The sequence below is a fragment of the Prinia subflava genome, chromosome 10 (assembly GCF_021018805.1).
Source record: "Prinia subflava isolate CZ2003 ecotype Zambia chromosome 10, Cam_Psub_1.2, whole genome shotgun sequence".
Taxonomy (NCBI): domain Eukaryota; kingdom Metazoa; phylum Chordata; class Aves; order Passeriformes; family Cisticolidae; genus Prinia; species Prinia subflava.
Window position 1 is genome coordinate 27,020,897 of NC_086256.1, and position 16,291 is coordinate 27,037,187.

The 16,291-nt window shown below is 58.0% G+C and overlaps 1 protein-coding gene across 2 annotated transcripts; it reads left to right on the forward strand.

Moving 5' to 3' along the window:
* The first annotated feature begins 1,746 nt into the window (after positions 1 to 1,746).
* On the forward strand, positions 1,747 to 15,774 carry BRINP2 (BMP/retinoic acid inducible neural specific 2). Of its 2 annotated transcripts, none has more exons than XM_063406551.1 (8): positions 1,747 to 1,931; positions 8,635 to 8,987; positions 11,007 to 11,197; positions 11,352 to 11,542; positions 12,282 to 12,387; positions 12,742 to 12,978; positions 13,160 to 13,382; positions 13,718 to 15,774. In XM_063406551.1, the coding sequence occupies exons 2-8, from the start codon at positions 8,701 to 8,703 to the stop codon at positions 14,832 to 14,834; spliced, it is 2,352 nt and encodes a 783-aa protein (XP_063262621.1). In that variant the 5' UTR covers positions 1,747 to 1,931; positions 8,635 to 8,700; the 3' UTR covers positions 14,835 to 15,774. The 2 variants fall into 2 exon arrangements, with proteins under 2 accessions (XP_063262621.1, XP_063262620.1); XM_063406550.1 differs by having other exon boundaries at positions 1,748 to 1,931; positions 8,635 to 9,002.
* Positions 15,775 to 16,291: the final 517 nt, after the last annotated feature.

Genomic DNA, 16,291 nt, shown 5'->3' on the forward strand with positions numbered 1-16,291 from the left:
GCAGACAGCTCTGGAACAGGGTGTGGAGGCATCGCAGAGCTCCCACAGCACAGCTCCACTCCATCTCCTCATGGGAACACAGCCCCATCCCACATGGCACCCCCAAAGAAAACCACACACAGCAGGTACTTGTGATTTTTCTTTTTTTTTTTTTTTTTTTTTTTTTTTTTTTTTTTTTCTTTTGCAGAGCTCTCCACTTCCCCTTGTGAGGGTTTCCCTAAATTCCTCCTCCCTCATGTGTGCCAGTTATGAACCTTAACATGCCCCAGGGTCAGCATCGAGGGGGGACAGCACCCACACACCCCAAGGAGTGGGTGCTTTTCCCCAGACTGATCTGTATTTTTAACCCCCTGTATTTTTAACTTCCATGACGCCTCAGGCAAGAAGAACTATGCTCATGAGAAATTCCCTATTTTCAACAACCAGAGTGAAGCACTGAACTAAACCAGTGGGATGTACTGGGCTGTGTTTCAGCAGTCTCCCTCCAGCATCAACTGGCTCAGGATTAGGAGAAAACAGGAAAATCAGAGAAAAAAACCAAAAACAAAACCAAAAACACCTGGGGAAAAAAAAAAAAAGGAAAGCTAGGGAAGGAAAATCAGGAAAAAACCAGGAAAAATCAGGAAAAAATCAGGAAAAATGGGCAGCAGTGTTTTGTAGGCTCTCCTTTTATGTTCTTTTTGGGGAGCACAGGGAAATTCCATTGGATGACCTCCAAAAGGCCCTTTCACTGCTCTTCTTTCACCACAAACTCATTAAAAGGAGCTTTTTCATTCTGAAAAAAAATAATAATAAAAAGGTGCAATTGCATTATTTAGAGGGTGTCTCCAGCCAGGTGGTTTCCACCCTCCCCTTTGGAAAGGGGAAGCAGCCCCAGGAGCAGTGCTCCTGGAATGCCGAACGACACGTGAGCAAGGAAGGGCTTTGGTGGGAGGTGTGAAGAACACAGACGGAGAAATGGAACACGTATAAAAAAAATTGGAGAACACTAAATCTGGTGCCACTGACGGCGTCCCCCTGCTGCTCACCGGGAATGACCGGCACTTGAGGTTTCCCAGAGAACCTGGGAATGTGGATCCCAGCATCTGTTCCAGGTTGGTGGGCTTGGAGCAACCTGGGTTAGCAGAAGGTGTCCCTGCCCATGATGGGAACAGGCTGATCTCTAGTGTCCCTCCCAAGCCCCATTCCCGATCCTGGACAACCTGGGATGATCTCTAGTGTCCCTCCCAAGCCCCATTCCCGATCCCGGCCATCCCGGGATGATCTCTCGGCTCCGTTCCAAGCCCCATTCCCGATCCCGGCCATCCCGGGATGATCTCTCGGCTCCGTTCCAAGCCCCATTCCCGATCCCGGCCATCCCGGGATGATCTCTCGGCTCCGTTCCAAGCCCCATTCCCGATCCCGGCCATCCCGGGATGATCTCTCGGCTCCGTTCCAAGCCCCATTCCCGATCCCGGCCATCCCGGGATGATCTCTCGGCTCCGTTCCAAGCCCCATTCCCGATCCCGGCCATCCTGGGATGATCTCTCGGCTCCGTTCCAAGCCCCATTCCCGATCCCGGCCATCCCGGGGCTCGCTAACCCCGGGGCGGGAGGCGGGAACGGGACCCCTGCCCCGCCCCTCCCCGCCCATCCGGCCAATGGGAACGCGCGGAGCTGCCGGCGGAGCCTCTGATTGGCTGCGGCCGCTGCATATATTATGGCGGCGCGGCGGCCCCGCGGAGCGCGGCGGACCCGGCGGCAGCGGCGCGGCCGCTCTGAGGGGAGTGCGGGATGGTGGCGGCGCCGCCGGGGCCCGCCCGCCCGCCCGCACATGGCGCGGCCCGGAGGCGGCGGCGGGGCAGCGCCCGGGGCCGCTGAGCCGGAGCGGATCGGAGCGGGACGCCAAGGAGAAGCGGCCGGTGCCCCGCCGGCGCTGATTTGGAGCCTGGGGTGAGTCTGCGGGGTCGCCGGGAGGAGTTGGGGGACGGGGTTTGAGCCGGCGTCGGGGTCCCGCCGGCGGTGGGGGGAAGGAGTGGTGCGGAGCCAGCGGCGGCCCCGCAGGGGCGGAGATCCCGGGTACCGAGGCCGGCTCGCTCGGTGACCTTGGTCAAGTTGTGTCCCCGCTCCGGGCTCGCTCCGCAGCCTCCCCGGGTGCAGGGGAAGGCACCGAGTCCTTCCCGGGCGGGAGCCAGCCCGGCGCGGGGCCCGACAGGTGAGGGGCGGCTGCGACTGCCCGGTGGGACCGGGTGCCGGCGGCTACCGGGATAAACGGCATGCCCGGGATGCTGGGACCCGCTGCTGTGTGCCGCGGGCGCTGCTCGGTGGGAAATGCCGCTGTGAGACATCCCGCGCCCGCCGGGACCGCGGGAGATGCCCCCGCAAATGTTAAAGCGCACATTTCTCCGATGGGCACCGATCAGTCAATAGCCTGTGCGGGAATCGCCCGTTCCCCGCGCCGCAGGGCCCCGCTCCACCGCCCGGAGCACCGGGTCGAGCCGTGGGTGCGTGACCCGTCGGGAGATGTTTGCTCGCCTCGGGCGCCCACCCGGCACAGCGGCGGCAGCTCCGGGAGCCGGGGGATCCCCGCTGCCGGGCTCCGTTCCCTTCCCTAAACACTCATCTTTCCAGTAAGAAACACAACTCCGTATCTTTAAAGCGCTGGAGAGCCCCAGCTCTCGGCGCAGCGGTGCTCGCCCTGCCCTGTCCCTCCCCAGGGGACCCGCGTGTCGCTGTCCCGGAGCGGCAGTGGCGGTCCCGGAGTGTCCCCGCTGTGGTCCCGGGCCGGGCACTCGGAGCTGGGCGCTGCGGGGCCGGGTGGGACCTGCCGGCAGATGTCAGTGTCCCCTCTCTGTCGGCCGCCAGGAGGGTCCCTGCCAGCCCCGGAGATGTTGCAAGGAGGCCCCTGCACTTTTTCCAAAGCGGAGCTGGTTTTGGTGGCCGCTCAGTGACAGCTTGGAGACCTGGGGAGCAGCAGGGTGCTGGAAAGGGGAGTGGCCACACTCTGACACCCCAGAGGAGGGCTCCCTCTCTCTGCCCAACACCAGCCACCCACCACCTTATTTATCCTGTGCCGCTAACGCTGAGCTACACTTGTGCATCACTGCCCGTCCGTGACACCTGTCACTCGTGTGACGGCAAGGCAGGGAAGGGAAGCAGTATTCCTCACCTTGCACTCCAGCTCCTGTGTGAGGATGGTAGTGGATCTGTTAGGGGGAAGGAGCCATCCTCCCTGGGAGGAGGCTGCGGGGCTGCCCTCTTTCCCTGGCCCCTCGTGTGCAGGGATGCTCTTCCCTGGTCCCAAAGATCCATCTGCAGGGATTCTTTGCTCTGAGAGCTCAGCGCAAGGTGGGGAAGCCGGAGCTGCTGTTGCCGTCACTGTGCTGGGGTGGGGGGGGAACTGTCTTTTGCACATTGCTTTATTTAGGAGGCTTTTTGCCTGTAGGTGTGAAAGTCTCGGGTGTGCAAAGCCAGAGGGCAGAACACATGGCACTGGTGCGACTCGCTGTGCGCAGCTGCCATCTCCCCTGACAGCGGCCCAGGCTTCAACTCATTTGATGTCTTATGCAAATCCTTGGCTCTCTGAGTCCTGGGATTTTCTGCTATTTTCCTTCACTCTCATCTTCAAGTGTCTCACTCTTGAGGATGTGAAGAAAAGCTAATAAAAGGAACCTAAGTCATTGAGTCCTACAGGTTTTCTAGCTGGTCTCATGAGCTGAGAGGAAGGCAGTGACTTAGAGTCCCTCGGCTATGGCGACTGAACGGGCTACAGAGGGTGGCTTGCGGGAGCCCAGTGAGAATCTGCTCCCAGCCACGGCTGTGATCGTTGAGCACCGCGGCTCCGGCAGGACGGGAGGCTCCGAGGTGGCTGTCCCCACGCTCGCCGCCTGGAGCCGTCTCCGAGGCCGGCTGCCAGGTGGCTGCCAGCACCCCGCCGTGCCCGCTTTGCCAGCGATTACCGCGCTGCTGGCGCTCCGGCGGTGCCTGCTTCGCTCTCTTAATTACCCCGGCAGATCAATGAGGCCCCGGCGCTTCCCTGGGAGCGTGCGGATACGAGCCCGGCGATGCAGCTCCCTGCAAGCCGCTATCGAGCCGGGGCAGGGGCAGAGGACACAGCGTAGGCAGGGAGATGCAGGGCTGGCTGCAGGGGAGGTGGGTTCCACGAAGCCCCAGGCGAGACTGGTGGCCCCCGAGCAGTGGGAGCATCCTGCGAAAATTGAGCCTTTGGGATTGACTGTCCCGAGGTGTGCAAGTGGCAGAGCAAGGGGTGGCCTGGGCTCCTGTGTGAATTCATAGATAGACATGGCTCAGCTGAGCCAATCCACTTCAGACGCTAAACTGCACTTAGCCTTTGCCCAGGCTCTTTTAAGTGGCCTTAATTTGATAAAGCTTTTCCATGTTTAATGAGAAGGTGACTCAGTCACTAGGTTTGATGTTCGTTCCCACTGAAAGGCATCCCCAGGAGCCCCAACCCCTCCCCATGGCTCCTGCACAGATGCACCTTTGCTCCCTCTGTGCCCCAGGGACCAGCCCCTGCCAGGGGCACATCCCACAGCTCTGCCACCGACTGCTATCAGGTACCTGCCACAGACAGCGGGTTTGCCTTGGCTCTGGGCTTCAGCTCAGCGTGTACAGAGGTAGTTCCAGAGTCCATCTGGAACCTTCCTGTGCCCCCAACAGCACCTAGCAAAGACCACTGCCCCTCTCCCCAGTGCACGCTTCCCAGTTTCTGTATCTCCAGATCTGCTCCTGCAGCATGAAAGGGCATAAATCAATGTTAATGTCCCTAACAATTAGCTAACATCTTAATTATCGAACTCAGCCTGATTAGTGGTGGAGCGCGTGGCTCTGGAGATGCCGTCGGCATGGAAGCAAGCGGGACCTCGGCATAACTCCGATGTTATGCTGACGTTGCTGCTGTCGCTGTCAGCCCCCAGGGCAGTAGAGGGAGGCTTTTGCAGCTCACCTGAGCACCCCCATCCCCGTCTCCCATCCCTCCTTCAGCCTCTCAAGCCATTTTGGATGAGGACGCCAGCGCAGAAGTGACCCCGCTGCTATCCCCAGGGCAGGGCGTGCCTCTAGAAATTGCCCCAAGCTCTTTTTGAGATGTAGCTCAGGGCAAGTGACAGTGTGGGGCATGCATCAGCCATCACTGGAGGAACACCAGGGTGTTCTCTGCAGGCAATGGGGACACAGTGGGCTGCAAGAAGCTCAGGGGGACTTGGCCCTGAAAGAGGTTGTGGTCCTAGGAAAATTTGCCAGGAATATTTGCTTTGGCACTCTTCTTCCATTGCTTCGGAGTTTTTATAGAAGGGGAAGAGGAGAAAAAAAAATTAACAAGCTGGAAGTTTTCCAGCTTTTGTGAGGCAAAACCCTAAATCAAAAGGAAGGAGAAAAAAAGAGTTGTCAGATGCTTCTCATCAAATCTTCATTTTTTTGGATCAAGGAAAAGTGATTAGAAAGTTATTTTCCAGCTCTAGTAGTAAGGTCAAGGGGCTTACTTGTTTCTAAAGAGCTTTACTCTCCCCACCATCCTAGGAGGATCCCAGTGTGAGCATGTGAGGGTGCATCCCAAAAAGCATTGTCCCAACCCCGTGGAGCAGCAGTGCAGCCCCCCCTTCCCCTCAAATCAGAGTTCCCCCCAGCTGTATGGCGTGAGGACTATGCAGAGCTATGGCAATATCTGCACATATTTATTTCCTATAACTCCTGATCGATAGGAGGAAATAAATTATCCCGGCTGACAGTGGTGCAGGAAAGCTGCTCCGTGGGGGATAAGCTGCTGCATTGCTCAGCACAGCCCCCACACAGACCCTCCTTGCCCGTTCCTGCCTGACTTGGGACTTCCAGTTCCTGTTGGCAAGGGTGCTGGCTTGCGTCAGCACCGTCCCCAGGCAGGATCTCCCTCGGAGGTGCCGGCACACACGGTGTAAATAAGAGGGGCGTGTGAATAAAAGCTCACTCAGCAAGGCTGGAAACTTTGCTTCGTGCCAGGAGGGAATCTTCGCTGGTTTTGCACCAATTTGCCCCAGCCAGGTGCTGGAAATACCAAATCCTATTTTTATTGCGCTGAAGTAAAACATGAAGTAGCCACAGGGAAACATCCCATGCTCAGCCTCGAATCTCAGAACGAGCTCCCCAGGGAAGGCATCAGAGCAGGCTGAAATGGTTTCTAGCTGGTCTAGGGACCACAGCCTAAGGGAAAGAGTGGCCCAAAGTGGGTCTACCCATAGCTGTGGTGGGAGAGGGCATTTGGAGGGGAAGGACAGCATGGGAGCCCCTCTCGGTGAAGGCACATGGAGATGCCCCCCAGCATGGGAATGGCAAGGGGCTGGTTAGTCCTGGTGGGAAGCATTTAATGCCTAGGATGGTTTGATGGAAAAGACGATGTTCTGCCTCATGTGCTCCCCCCTGTGTGCTTTGAATCAAAGGATACTCCCCATATCTTTCTGATTTACACCAGGAAAGCCTCAGGGAGGGTGGTGAAGTGAGTGGTGCAAAACTGTCCCTAGCAGTCTGTGGTGGTGTGAAGTGGTGATGGATGAGGCCAATGTCCCGTGGCACTTGTGGAAAAGCATCTCCATTAACCACTTAAAATCCCCTTTGAAACCCAGGCTGGTACAGACCTGTGTGGAAGGAGGGGGGAGAAGGACATAGCCAGGGAGCAGCCCCACCTCAGCTGAAGGTGGGTCAGGAGCCACCTAAACCCATGGATGGTGACAGGGAATGAGGAGATAAGGTGTGCCAAGCCTGTTTGTGAGGCAACAGGCAGAGTCCCAGTGCACCAGATACTTAAACAAGGTGTTTTGCTGTCACAGCCATATTTAATGCTACAAGCAGCATGTTTCCATGGGCAGGGTTTAGAAAGATGCTGTTCAAGGATGCTTTGCCCTCCCTTGTCTGCTCAGCTGAGATCCAGAGTGCTGCTTTCCTCCTTGCTGTGTGGGAAAGGGATCAAATCACTGAGGATTTAACCTGTGGTCAGTATCTGAACCTTCCATGAGGTTTACTGCCAGACCCTGGCTCCTGCCATTGTCTCCTGGACACGGCAGCTGGTCCTGGGTCAGCACAGCAGCAGAACCCATGGCTGCAGGCAGCATGGACCTGGGGGCGTTTAATCTCAAGCTTTGAGGATCCCTTTGGTCCCCAGGCCACATCAATTTTTAATTGTACCAGCAGATATTCCCGGGGAGGCGAGCAAGGTGCAGGTCTGCTTCAGGCAGACTCTGCATCCCATCTGCCTGCTTCCCCTCGGCCCAGCTTTGGCTGCAGGCAGGGAGGATCAGGGGGCAGCCAAAGTGCCTCGGCTGCTCAGCCAGCACCCGCACGTGGCAGCGGGTGAGCAGCTCTGTGAGCCTCTGGCACCGGGTCCTGCCTTGTTTTGGGGGTGACAGATGCCCCCTCCAACACTTGAGGCACACAGTGAGGGAACCAGCCTGGCACTGCCTGCCCCCCACCCCAGCGTGGGACAGGCTGGGGCCAGGATTTGCTCACATCATGGCCGTGGGGGACTGCACGTGCCAGGAGCAGGAGGCAGTGACTGGGCTGGTATGTGGCTGCCTGCCAGGCTGGGAGAAACCAGGGTGACATGTGAAAAAAGAGTGTGGGGGAACAGAATAAATCCTGCCTGCTGTTCCTGCCCACCCCACTGCCCTGGCACCCCAGCCTGGTGATGCGAAAGTCTCAGCTTTCGTTTCAAATTCACAGGGCCCCAGCCTCGAGGGCTGAGCAAGAAGCTGAGAAAGTGTAATCAAAGGGCACCCTCAAGGGTTTAAAAATAGAAGAGAGGGAGAAAAAAAATTGAAAAAACATATTATTACATGTTAAAGCATGATGATTCATCCAGCAAAGCCCTGTTTGGGAGAACGCAGGGTTGGTGTGCGCTCAGCAGGGATGGGCATTTGGGCTCCAGCCGCCTTCCTGGAATAAAAACCATCTTCCCTGGCAGTACTGCAGCAATGGGGTCCCTGTTTTGAGGCAAACAGCTGTTGCTGCCTCACAGCACATCTGGCCTTGGCCAGACCTTGCAGCTCCCCATCTCCCACTTCCACTGGCAAATTCAGGCTCTGGCCTTGTTGTTGCCGGTGCCAGAAAAGCTCTATCTTTGCTTTGCACTCAAAACACTGCCTCCATCAGCGTAGCCAACCTTGGAGTGAACATCCAGCCAGCCAGCCAGCCACTAACAGGCCACAAAGAAACGTCTAACATCAGACACACACAATCCAGTCCATAGCTGGAGAAGCTCATTTTCGCAGTTCCCCATGATTATTATTTTCACCCCCACCTGAAATGAGTTGCACATGCTCATGTCATGTCCCCACAGTGCAGGGTGCAGAGGCAGCCCAGCATGCCCACCACACAGGGACCCCACAGCAGCAAGCTCGGCTTGACAGGCTGATGTACAGCAGAGAAAAACATAAAGAAAAAGGCAGAAATTCCTCAAACAGCCATCAGCCAGGATTTCATTTCCCTTCAGCAGCACCCAGCATCCCCAACCCCATCAACACTTATTTCCTGTGCCATGCCTGTCCATGCCTGACGTGTGGCTCTCCCTGGAGCACAGCTTTCCCTCTGTCAGCAGCCCAGCAAGCACTCCAAAGCCTGCGTTTATATCCATGGCGCTGTCCTCACGGGCTTCCCCCTCTTGGCCTTGCAGGACGGGGCTGTCCCGGGGGATCTCCGCGGGGTGAGAGAATGAAGAAGCCGGCCGGGCAGCAGCAGGATGGGGCGGCAGGACCTCCCACGCGCTGACGGGCCCCCGCCGATGCTCCCGTGGCCGCTGGCCCTGCTGGCCCTGAGCGCGTGCTGCCGCTGGGGAGTGGCCGGCGGGGCGGGCAGCACCGTGCCCCAGGGCCATGCAGCCCCCGCCACCCCCTCCTCTTCCTCCTCGTCCTCCTCTCCCTCCGTGCGGGCGCCCCTCGACTGGCTCCTCACCGACAGGGGACCCTTCTACCGGGCGCAGGAGTACGTGGACTTCGTGGAGCGCTACCGGCAGGGTTTCACCACCAGGTACAGGATCTACAGGTGAGAGGCTGTGGGCAGCCCGAGAGGGGGCTGTGTGCCGGGGGGCTGTGGGGGCACAGTGGATTCAGACCCTCTCTAATCCCCATGAGCCGACCCCCATGTGTGGGAGGAGGCTGTCCACTGGGACAGACCGGGTGGGTGGATGTGAGATGCTGCTTTTCCAGGGAATGTAATAGCAGCGCCCCCAGGATGCTCATGGTGTGGCCAGCTGGGCTCCAGGCAGGATTTGCCCTAAGTTGGGAGGGATTTGGTGCACAGGTTGGGATGGAATCAGCCCTTTGGCAGAAGGCACAGAGCCCACTGGGCTGGATGGGTCTCATGTGTACTCCAGTTCCTTTGGACATCTTCCACCTACTAATCTCCTGCCCCGAGGTGGAAACCAAAGACAGCAGGAGGGCAATGTGTATGTGGTGTCCACCTTCCAGGCCTTTTGGACAAAGATGCTCTTTTGTCCTTTTTCCATGCACAAAGATGTCTCTATACCAAATTACTGAGCCTGCCTAGACTGGCAGTCCTCTGGGGCTAGGTGCTGCTGGGGCTCAAGAAGAGGCACCCTGACTGACCCCCTGGCAGTCCCCAGTGCCAGCAGCCCGTGGACTGCTGCAGTGGGATGCCATATGCATAGGAACTGAGGGTAGAGGGGGTTTCTTGCCAGCAGAAAAACAGGTTTGGCAGCAGTAGGATCCACTCACCACAGCAAAGGGCCACTCTGTGACAGCCTCTGTGGGAAACCCACTCCATTCCACAGCCTCCTAATTGGGGCTGTCACCTCTGGCTAATGAGCCCTTTTCCTTTCTGCTCTCCACTGGTGCTGAGCCCTGGGGGCTTCCAGCAGCAGAGCAAAGCCTGACCACGGCCTCTCGGGAATGCTGACGTGGGTGCCGGGATTGCAGCCTTGTTATGCAGCCCGGCAGCCCCAGGGAGCTCCTCTCCTCTTTCCTGTGCTGACGCTGCCACGCCGAGGGACCTGCATCCTCCAGGGATGCTGCTGGTGACGGTGGTGGGGCAGCAAGGAGCAGCCAGAGGGACAGCAGCTGGCTCACACCTCCCCGGAGGCAGAGAACTTGGATTCAGCCTTTGGGGCTTGCTTTGCCTCTGGGATGGAAGTGGGGGAAATTGGCACCCAGCCCCGAGGGAGTGTGTGTGCAAGGGGAGAGGCAGCACCCCCCTGCCTCGCCCTCAGCTCTGCTACTGGCCCCTGCATCCCATCTTCTGTGCCCAAAAGTCATGGTGGGAGGCAACCTGTCCTCTGCCAAGCCCAGCAGCTGCTGCTTTGCACTCATCCACCCCTCTCTCCTCCTCCCTCCCCCTTTTTTCCCATCCAGCTCTGGTAAAACTGTCTGAAAGGCACTGCCTGGTTTTAATTAGAGCAAAATGCCAAAGATTAGGCCGGAATTTGCTGCCGGTTGTTTAGGAGGCCATGGGGTTTTGGAGGCAGTGACAGGCTGGTGACAGGCAGTGGCAGCTTCTCCCTAGGGCTGGGCAAGGCCAGGGGGGCACACTCACAGCATCTGGGGCTCTGAGGAGACCCACTGCCAGCCCCACCACATCCCAACACCTCCAGCTTCCCACAAAATGCTGCTGATGTTTAAAACCATGATACACCTCCAGACTGGATTTTCACTTGGATCCACAGGCATAGGGCTGGAGGAGGGATGAGATCCAACCAGCCCAGCGGGCTGGAAAAGGGTCTAGCCCTGCCCTGGGCTGTGATTAATGCCTTCCGGAGGTGCTGGATTAATCAATATCAGGCATGTCCGCTGCTTGTAGCTCTTTATCACCATCAATGGCTTAGGGAGGGAGGGTGCTTTGTCCTGGCTGGATCCATAGCTGGCAAGTGCGTGCAGCAGGTCCTTCACTTCCAGTGGGGAGGCCGGGATGCTTCTAACCAGAGTTTTCCACCTGTCCTGCGCTGGAAACTGGGGACAGAAGGAAGGAGAGCGTGCATGTGCCATGGCCAGACTCACTTCACACCCTCTCCCCACTGCTGCTCTCCTCCCACAGAGAGTTTGCTCGTTGGAAGGTGAACAATTTGGCCTTGGAGAGGAAAGATTTTTTCAGCCTTCCGCTTCCCCTGGCCCCTGAATTCATCCGCAACATCCGACTGCTGGGGCGCCGGCCCAGCCCGCAGCAGATCACCGACAGCCTCATCAAAAAGTATGGGACACACTTCCTGCTGGCTGCCACGCTGGGAGGTGAGTGCTGGGGTGTCAGTCCTGCTCACTCCCCTTGCACAAGGACTGTGCAGAGGAGGGGGAGCGGGAAAAGAAGCACTGCAGGAGAAGTATGGCCAGGGAAGGGAATGGGGGAGCCCAGCAGCCTTCCAAAAGTATTTGCATGTCCCCCCAGGAGAGGAGTCCCTGACCATTTTTGTGGACAAGCGCAAGCTGAGCCGGAGGGCAGAGCCTGCGGGGGGCGCTGGGAACAGCTCGGGGGTCTCGCTGGAGACCCTGCACCAGCTGGCAGCCTCCTACTTCATCGACCGGGAGAGCACCCTGCGCCGGCTGCACCACATCCAGATCGCCACGGCCGCCATCAAGGTAGGCCCGGGCCGAGGGAGGGGCCAGCGCCGCGGGCCACCAGACCTCAAACTGCATCGCCCAGAGTGGAGAGAGCAGGGAAAGTTAACCGTAAAACAGCATCAGCCAGAGAGGAGAGAGGAGAGAGTGGGGAAAGTTAACCCTAAAACTGCATCACCCAGAGAGGAGAGAGCAGGGAAAGTCAACCCTAAAACAGCATCACCCAGAGAGGAGAAAGCGGGGAAAGTTAACTCTAAAACAGCATCACTCAGAGAGGAGAGAGCAGGACCCTAAAACACCATCACCCAGAGAGGAGAGAGCAGGGAAATTCAACCCTAAAACAGCATCAGCCAGAGAGGAGAGAGGAGAGAGTAGGGAAAGTTAACCCTAAAACAGCATCACTCAGAGAGGAGAGAGCAGGGAAAGTTAACCCTAAAACAGCATCACTCAGAGAGGAGAGAGCAGGGAAAGTTAACCCTAAAACAGCGTCACCCAGAGAGGAGAGAGCAGGGAAAGTTAACACGTTCCCATTATTTATGGGAAATTGGGCACGCTAATAAAGAGACATTTTTCAGCGGGCTGCGGGCAGGGCTGCCGCCTGTCAACAAGCTAATTAGCAGATAATTAGTTCTCCTCTCTGAGCCCTGCTATGAGTGGGGCTTGGCCAGCAGGGTCGGGGATTGTCTGCAGCACTCCCAGCAGGGCAGCACACCCTGTGTCCCCTCCTGTATCCCTGACCACCTGCGTGTCCCCACCTTAGGTGACAGAAACACGGACAGGGCCACTTGGCTGCAGCAACTATGACAACCTGGACTCGGTGAGCTCTGTCCTGGTGCAGAGCCCTGAGAACAAAGTGCAGCTCCAAGGTAGGACTGGGCTGGTGGGGATGTGGGGGCGGGCAAGTGCTACCATGGGATGCTTGTGGGTGCACAGAGGGTTGCAGGGGAGGATGCTGGCATCAGATGCTGCTTCTAATTTCAGGGCTGGGGAGGAGAGGGGATGAAAATAATGAAAGCTGGGCAGGATGAGGTTGTTGCTTGTCTGCCAAGAGGAGCCAAGATCGATGCAGAGCCCAGACAAGCGGCTCCACAGCAAATTGATATGATAATCGTGCGAGGGTGGGAGCCCGGGGTGGGGGGAGGCTCGTTCCCTCCTCACCCAGGTGATGTTTGAGGGGCTCTGTTCGTGCCCTGATGCCCTCGGGGCTGCTCCTCTCGCAGGGCTGCAGACGGTGCTCCCCTCCTACCTGCGGGAGAGGTTCGTGGCGGCCGCTCTCAGCTACATTGCCTGCGGCTCTGCCGGGGAGCTGCTGTGCCGCCGGAGCGACTGCCGCTGCCAGTGCCAGCCCGCCTTCCCCCGCTGCAACTGCCCCGAGGCCGACATCCAGGCGCTGGAGAGCAGCCTGGCCCAGCTGGGGAGAGCCTGGGAGAGCCACCACAGCCAGTTCGAGGAGTCAGGTGAGGCTGGGGAGGCCCCGCCAAGCATCTCCTTGCCCTTGCGAGCAGCCCAGGCTGGGTGCTGGGTCTCCAGGGTGGTCTTATCACCATGAAGACTTCAGAGCTTAGGTGGAGGGAAGTTCCTTTCAGCTCCACCACTGGCTCTCAGGGGTCCGCTGACGCCGTCTCCTTCTCCCCACAGAGGAGTTTCAGGCACTGGTGAAAAGACTGCCCACAGACCGTTTCCTGAACAGGACAGCCATCTCCCACTTCTGGACCATGGATCTGGATGTCCAGCATCGCTACCAACAGCTGGGCACCAGCCTGAAGCTGCTCTCCAGGAAAACCTACCGGCTCATCCGGCGGCTCTTCAACCTCAGCAAACGCTGCCACCGCCAACCTCGCTTCAAGCTGCCAAAGGAGAGGTAGGGTGCCGTGGCATCCCTTGCTGGGGACACTGCCCCATGCCCCAAGGGTGGCTCAGAGCCAGGGGCTACCTCCCTGTGGCTGTGAGTGAAGAAGCTCCCACCTAGGAGGGATGTCTGGGGCTGAGCAGGCAGCAGGAGTGGCTGTAACACTGAATGTGGCCCTGAGAGATCAGGTGCAATCCTGAAGGTGAAAAATGGGGCTTGGTTCATGGGGGGCCACCAGCAGAGCAGAAAACAAACACAAGGTGGGCAGCTCTTCCACCCTTAGGGATAGTCAGTCTTATCCCAAGGATGCCTCTCTCAGCCTGTCTTCTGTGTTTCCTGTGCACCAGGTCCCTCCCTTACTGGTGGAGCCGCGCGCAGTCGCTCCTGTACTGCAGCGAGACCACCGTGCCTGGGACGTTCCTGGAAGAAAGCCACAGCTGTACGTGTCCCTCGGAGCAGCCCTCCTGCCAGGGCTCCGTACCGTGTGCCTTGGGCGAGGGGCCAGCCTGTGCCAGCTGCGACCAGGACAACAGCACCCGCTGCGGGGCCTGCAACCACGGCTACGTGCTCACCCAGGGCTTCTGCCGCCCCGAGGTGGCCGACTCGCTGGAGCACTACCTGGGGCTGGAGACCGACCTGCAGGACCTGGAGCTCAAGTACCTGCTGCAGAAGCGGGACAGCCGCATCGAGGTGCACTCCATCTTCATCAGCAACGACCTGCGCCTGGGCAGCTGGTTCGACCCCTCCTGGAGGAAGCGCATGCTCTTGACCCTCAAGAGCAACAAGTACAAGCCCGGGCTGGTTCACGTCATGCTGGCCCTCTCTCTGCAGATCTGCCTCACCAAGAACAGCACCCTGGAGCCCGTCATGGCCATCTATGTCAACCCCTTTGGGGGAAGCCACTCAGAGAGCTGGTTCATGCCTGTCAACGAGGGCAGCTTCCCAGACTGGGAAAGGACTACCGTGGATGCCTCTGCCCAGTGCCAAAACTGGACGATCACCTTGGGCAACAAGCGGAAGACCTTCTTTGAAACGGTCCACGTCTACTTGCGGAGCCGCATCAAGTCTCTGGATGACAGCTCCAATGAGACAATCTACTACGAACCCTTGGAGATGTCAGATCCCTCCAAGAACCTGGGCTACATGAAAATCAACAGCTTGCAAGTCTTTGGCTACAGCCTGCCCTTTGAGCCGGACGCTATCCGTGACCTGATCCTCCAGCTGGACTACCCCTACACCCAGGGCTCCCAGGACTCAGCCATGCTGCAGCTGCTGGAGATCAGGGACAGGGTGAACAGGCTCTCACCCCCCGGCAAAATCCGCCTCGACCTCTTCACTTGCTTGCTCCGGCACCGGCTCAAGCTGGCCAACAACGAGGTGGCGAGGATCCAGTCGTCCCTGAGGGCCTTCAGCGCCAAGCTGCCCAACACGCTGGAGCAGGAGACGGGCAAGCTGTGCAGCTAGCGGCCGGGAGCGTCACACCTCGGCCAGGGGCTGCGAGGAAGGACTCCCTGGGGAGGAGAGAGAAACAACCACCCTAAAAATTTAAATCAAGGCCTTACCTTAGTGCCAACTGCGTGCTTCCATGGGACACCCAGCAACCGGCCAAAGAGACGCAGGGCTCAAGAAGATGGAGGATGCCAGTGGGACTGAGGAGGGATGGCTCATGCAGTGCACACTGGCTCGGGGTGCGGGGACAATGCCGCTCTGGCCACCACGGGGGTGTGCTAATGGCCCAGGGGGGTGTGGCTTGGCCAGAGGCAGCTGCTGGTCCCGCCAGAGCAGGTGCTTAACCCACAGTAAGGATCCCTCAGTGGCAGCCTCCTTGCCACCACAGCTTTTGTAGTCTTTTTAAGAGGTTTCTACTGGCACCTTTGCCTTTGCATCCCCCATGATCCACCCTGCAGCTGTGCCCTTGCACACGGTGCTGGTGGGGGTCCAAGCACAGGGGAGGCCCTGGAGACTTAGCGGGTCTGCCCTGGGGCCTCTCCACGAGCACCTCGTGTCTGCTGCAGTGCTGAGGCACTCTCTCACCCCTTGCCTGGGAAGGACCTGGCACCTGCTCCAGGGATGCTGCCATCACAGACACTGGCAGAGACCTCTGGGCCATGATTCCCTACAAAACAACAACAAAAAAACCCCCACAACAACAACATAAAAAACCTAATGCAAAAGAAAGAAAAGGAAAATGTTTTATTTATGTATTTATTTATTTGGTTTGTTTGGGACAGGTTTTTTTTAAGCCTATTCATTTGGGGAGTGTCATTTCTTGTCAGTGGCTCCAGCCAAGAGACATCTTAGTAAAATGTATCTGTTTAATATATTTTTTAAAAAACGCCTTTTTTGAGCAAAAGAGCAACCAAAACCAACTGAGATTAAAAAAAAAAAAAAAAAAAAAAAAGAACAGAACAGTTCCTGTCATCCCTAGCCCTGGCTTTTCCTGTGCTGTGTGGCTCCCCTCCCTCCCTCCCTTCTTCCCGGCGCTGCTGCCGCTGCTGTGCTCGGTGCCTGAGTGGAATATCAAGCAGCGGAGCTGCCCGGCTGTCAGGTGGGAACGCCGGGTACCCAGACAAGCAGAGCTCACTGCTCCAGGGGCTGCCCTCATTCCGAAGATGAGCCAGGCAGAGGAAGGAGCCGACCCTGCAACCGCAGTGTCCCCAGGGCAGGGCGTGCCGACAGAGGGGCTGGTGCAGGGGAAAGGAGAGGGGTGGGAAAAGTGTGTTCAGTGTGCAGATCTGAGGCTGCTCTCTAATCCTCCACAGCTGGCAAAACTTGTCTGCTTGGATGCTGCAAAGGCTGTGGAAAGCCGAGCTCATCCATCCTGCTCTGTCACCCACCTCTCCTCCATCCTCAGGATGGGCAGATAAAGAGATAAGCAGGAGGAAAATAACACCGGCAGAGATAAAGAGACAGACAAGAGG

Excerpts from the sequence above, each read along its gene's own strand:
- BRINP2 (XM_063406550.1), top strand. The coding sequence starts at position 8,701 with ATGGGGCGGCAGGACCTCCCACGCGCTGACGGGCCCCCGCCGATGCTC. Across the intron at positions 9,003-11,006 it reads ACCAGGTACAGGATCTACAG|AGAGTTTGCTCGTTGGAAGG; the intron begins GTGAGAGGCTGT and ends CTCCTCCCACAG. Across the intron at positions 11,543-12,281 it reads TCGCCACGGCCGCCATCAAG|GTGACAGAAACACGGACAGG; the intron begins GTAGGCCCGGGC and ends TCCCCACCTTAG.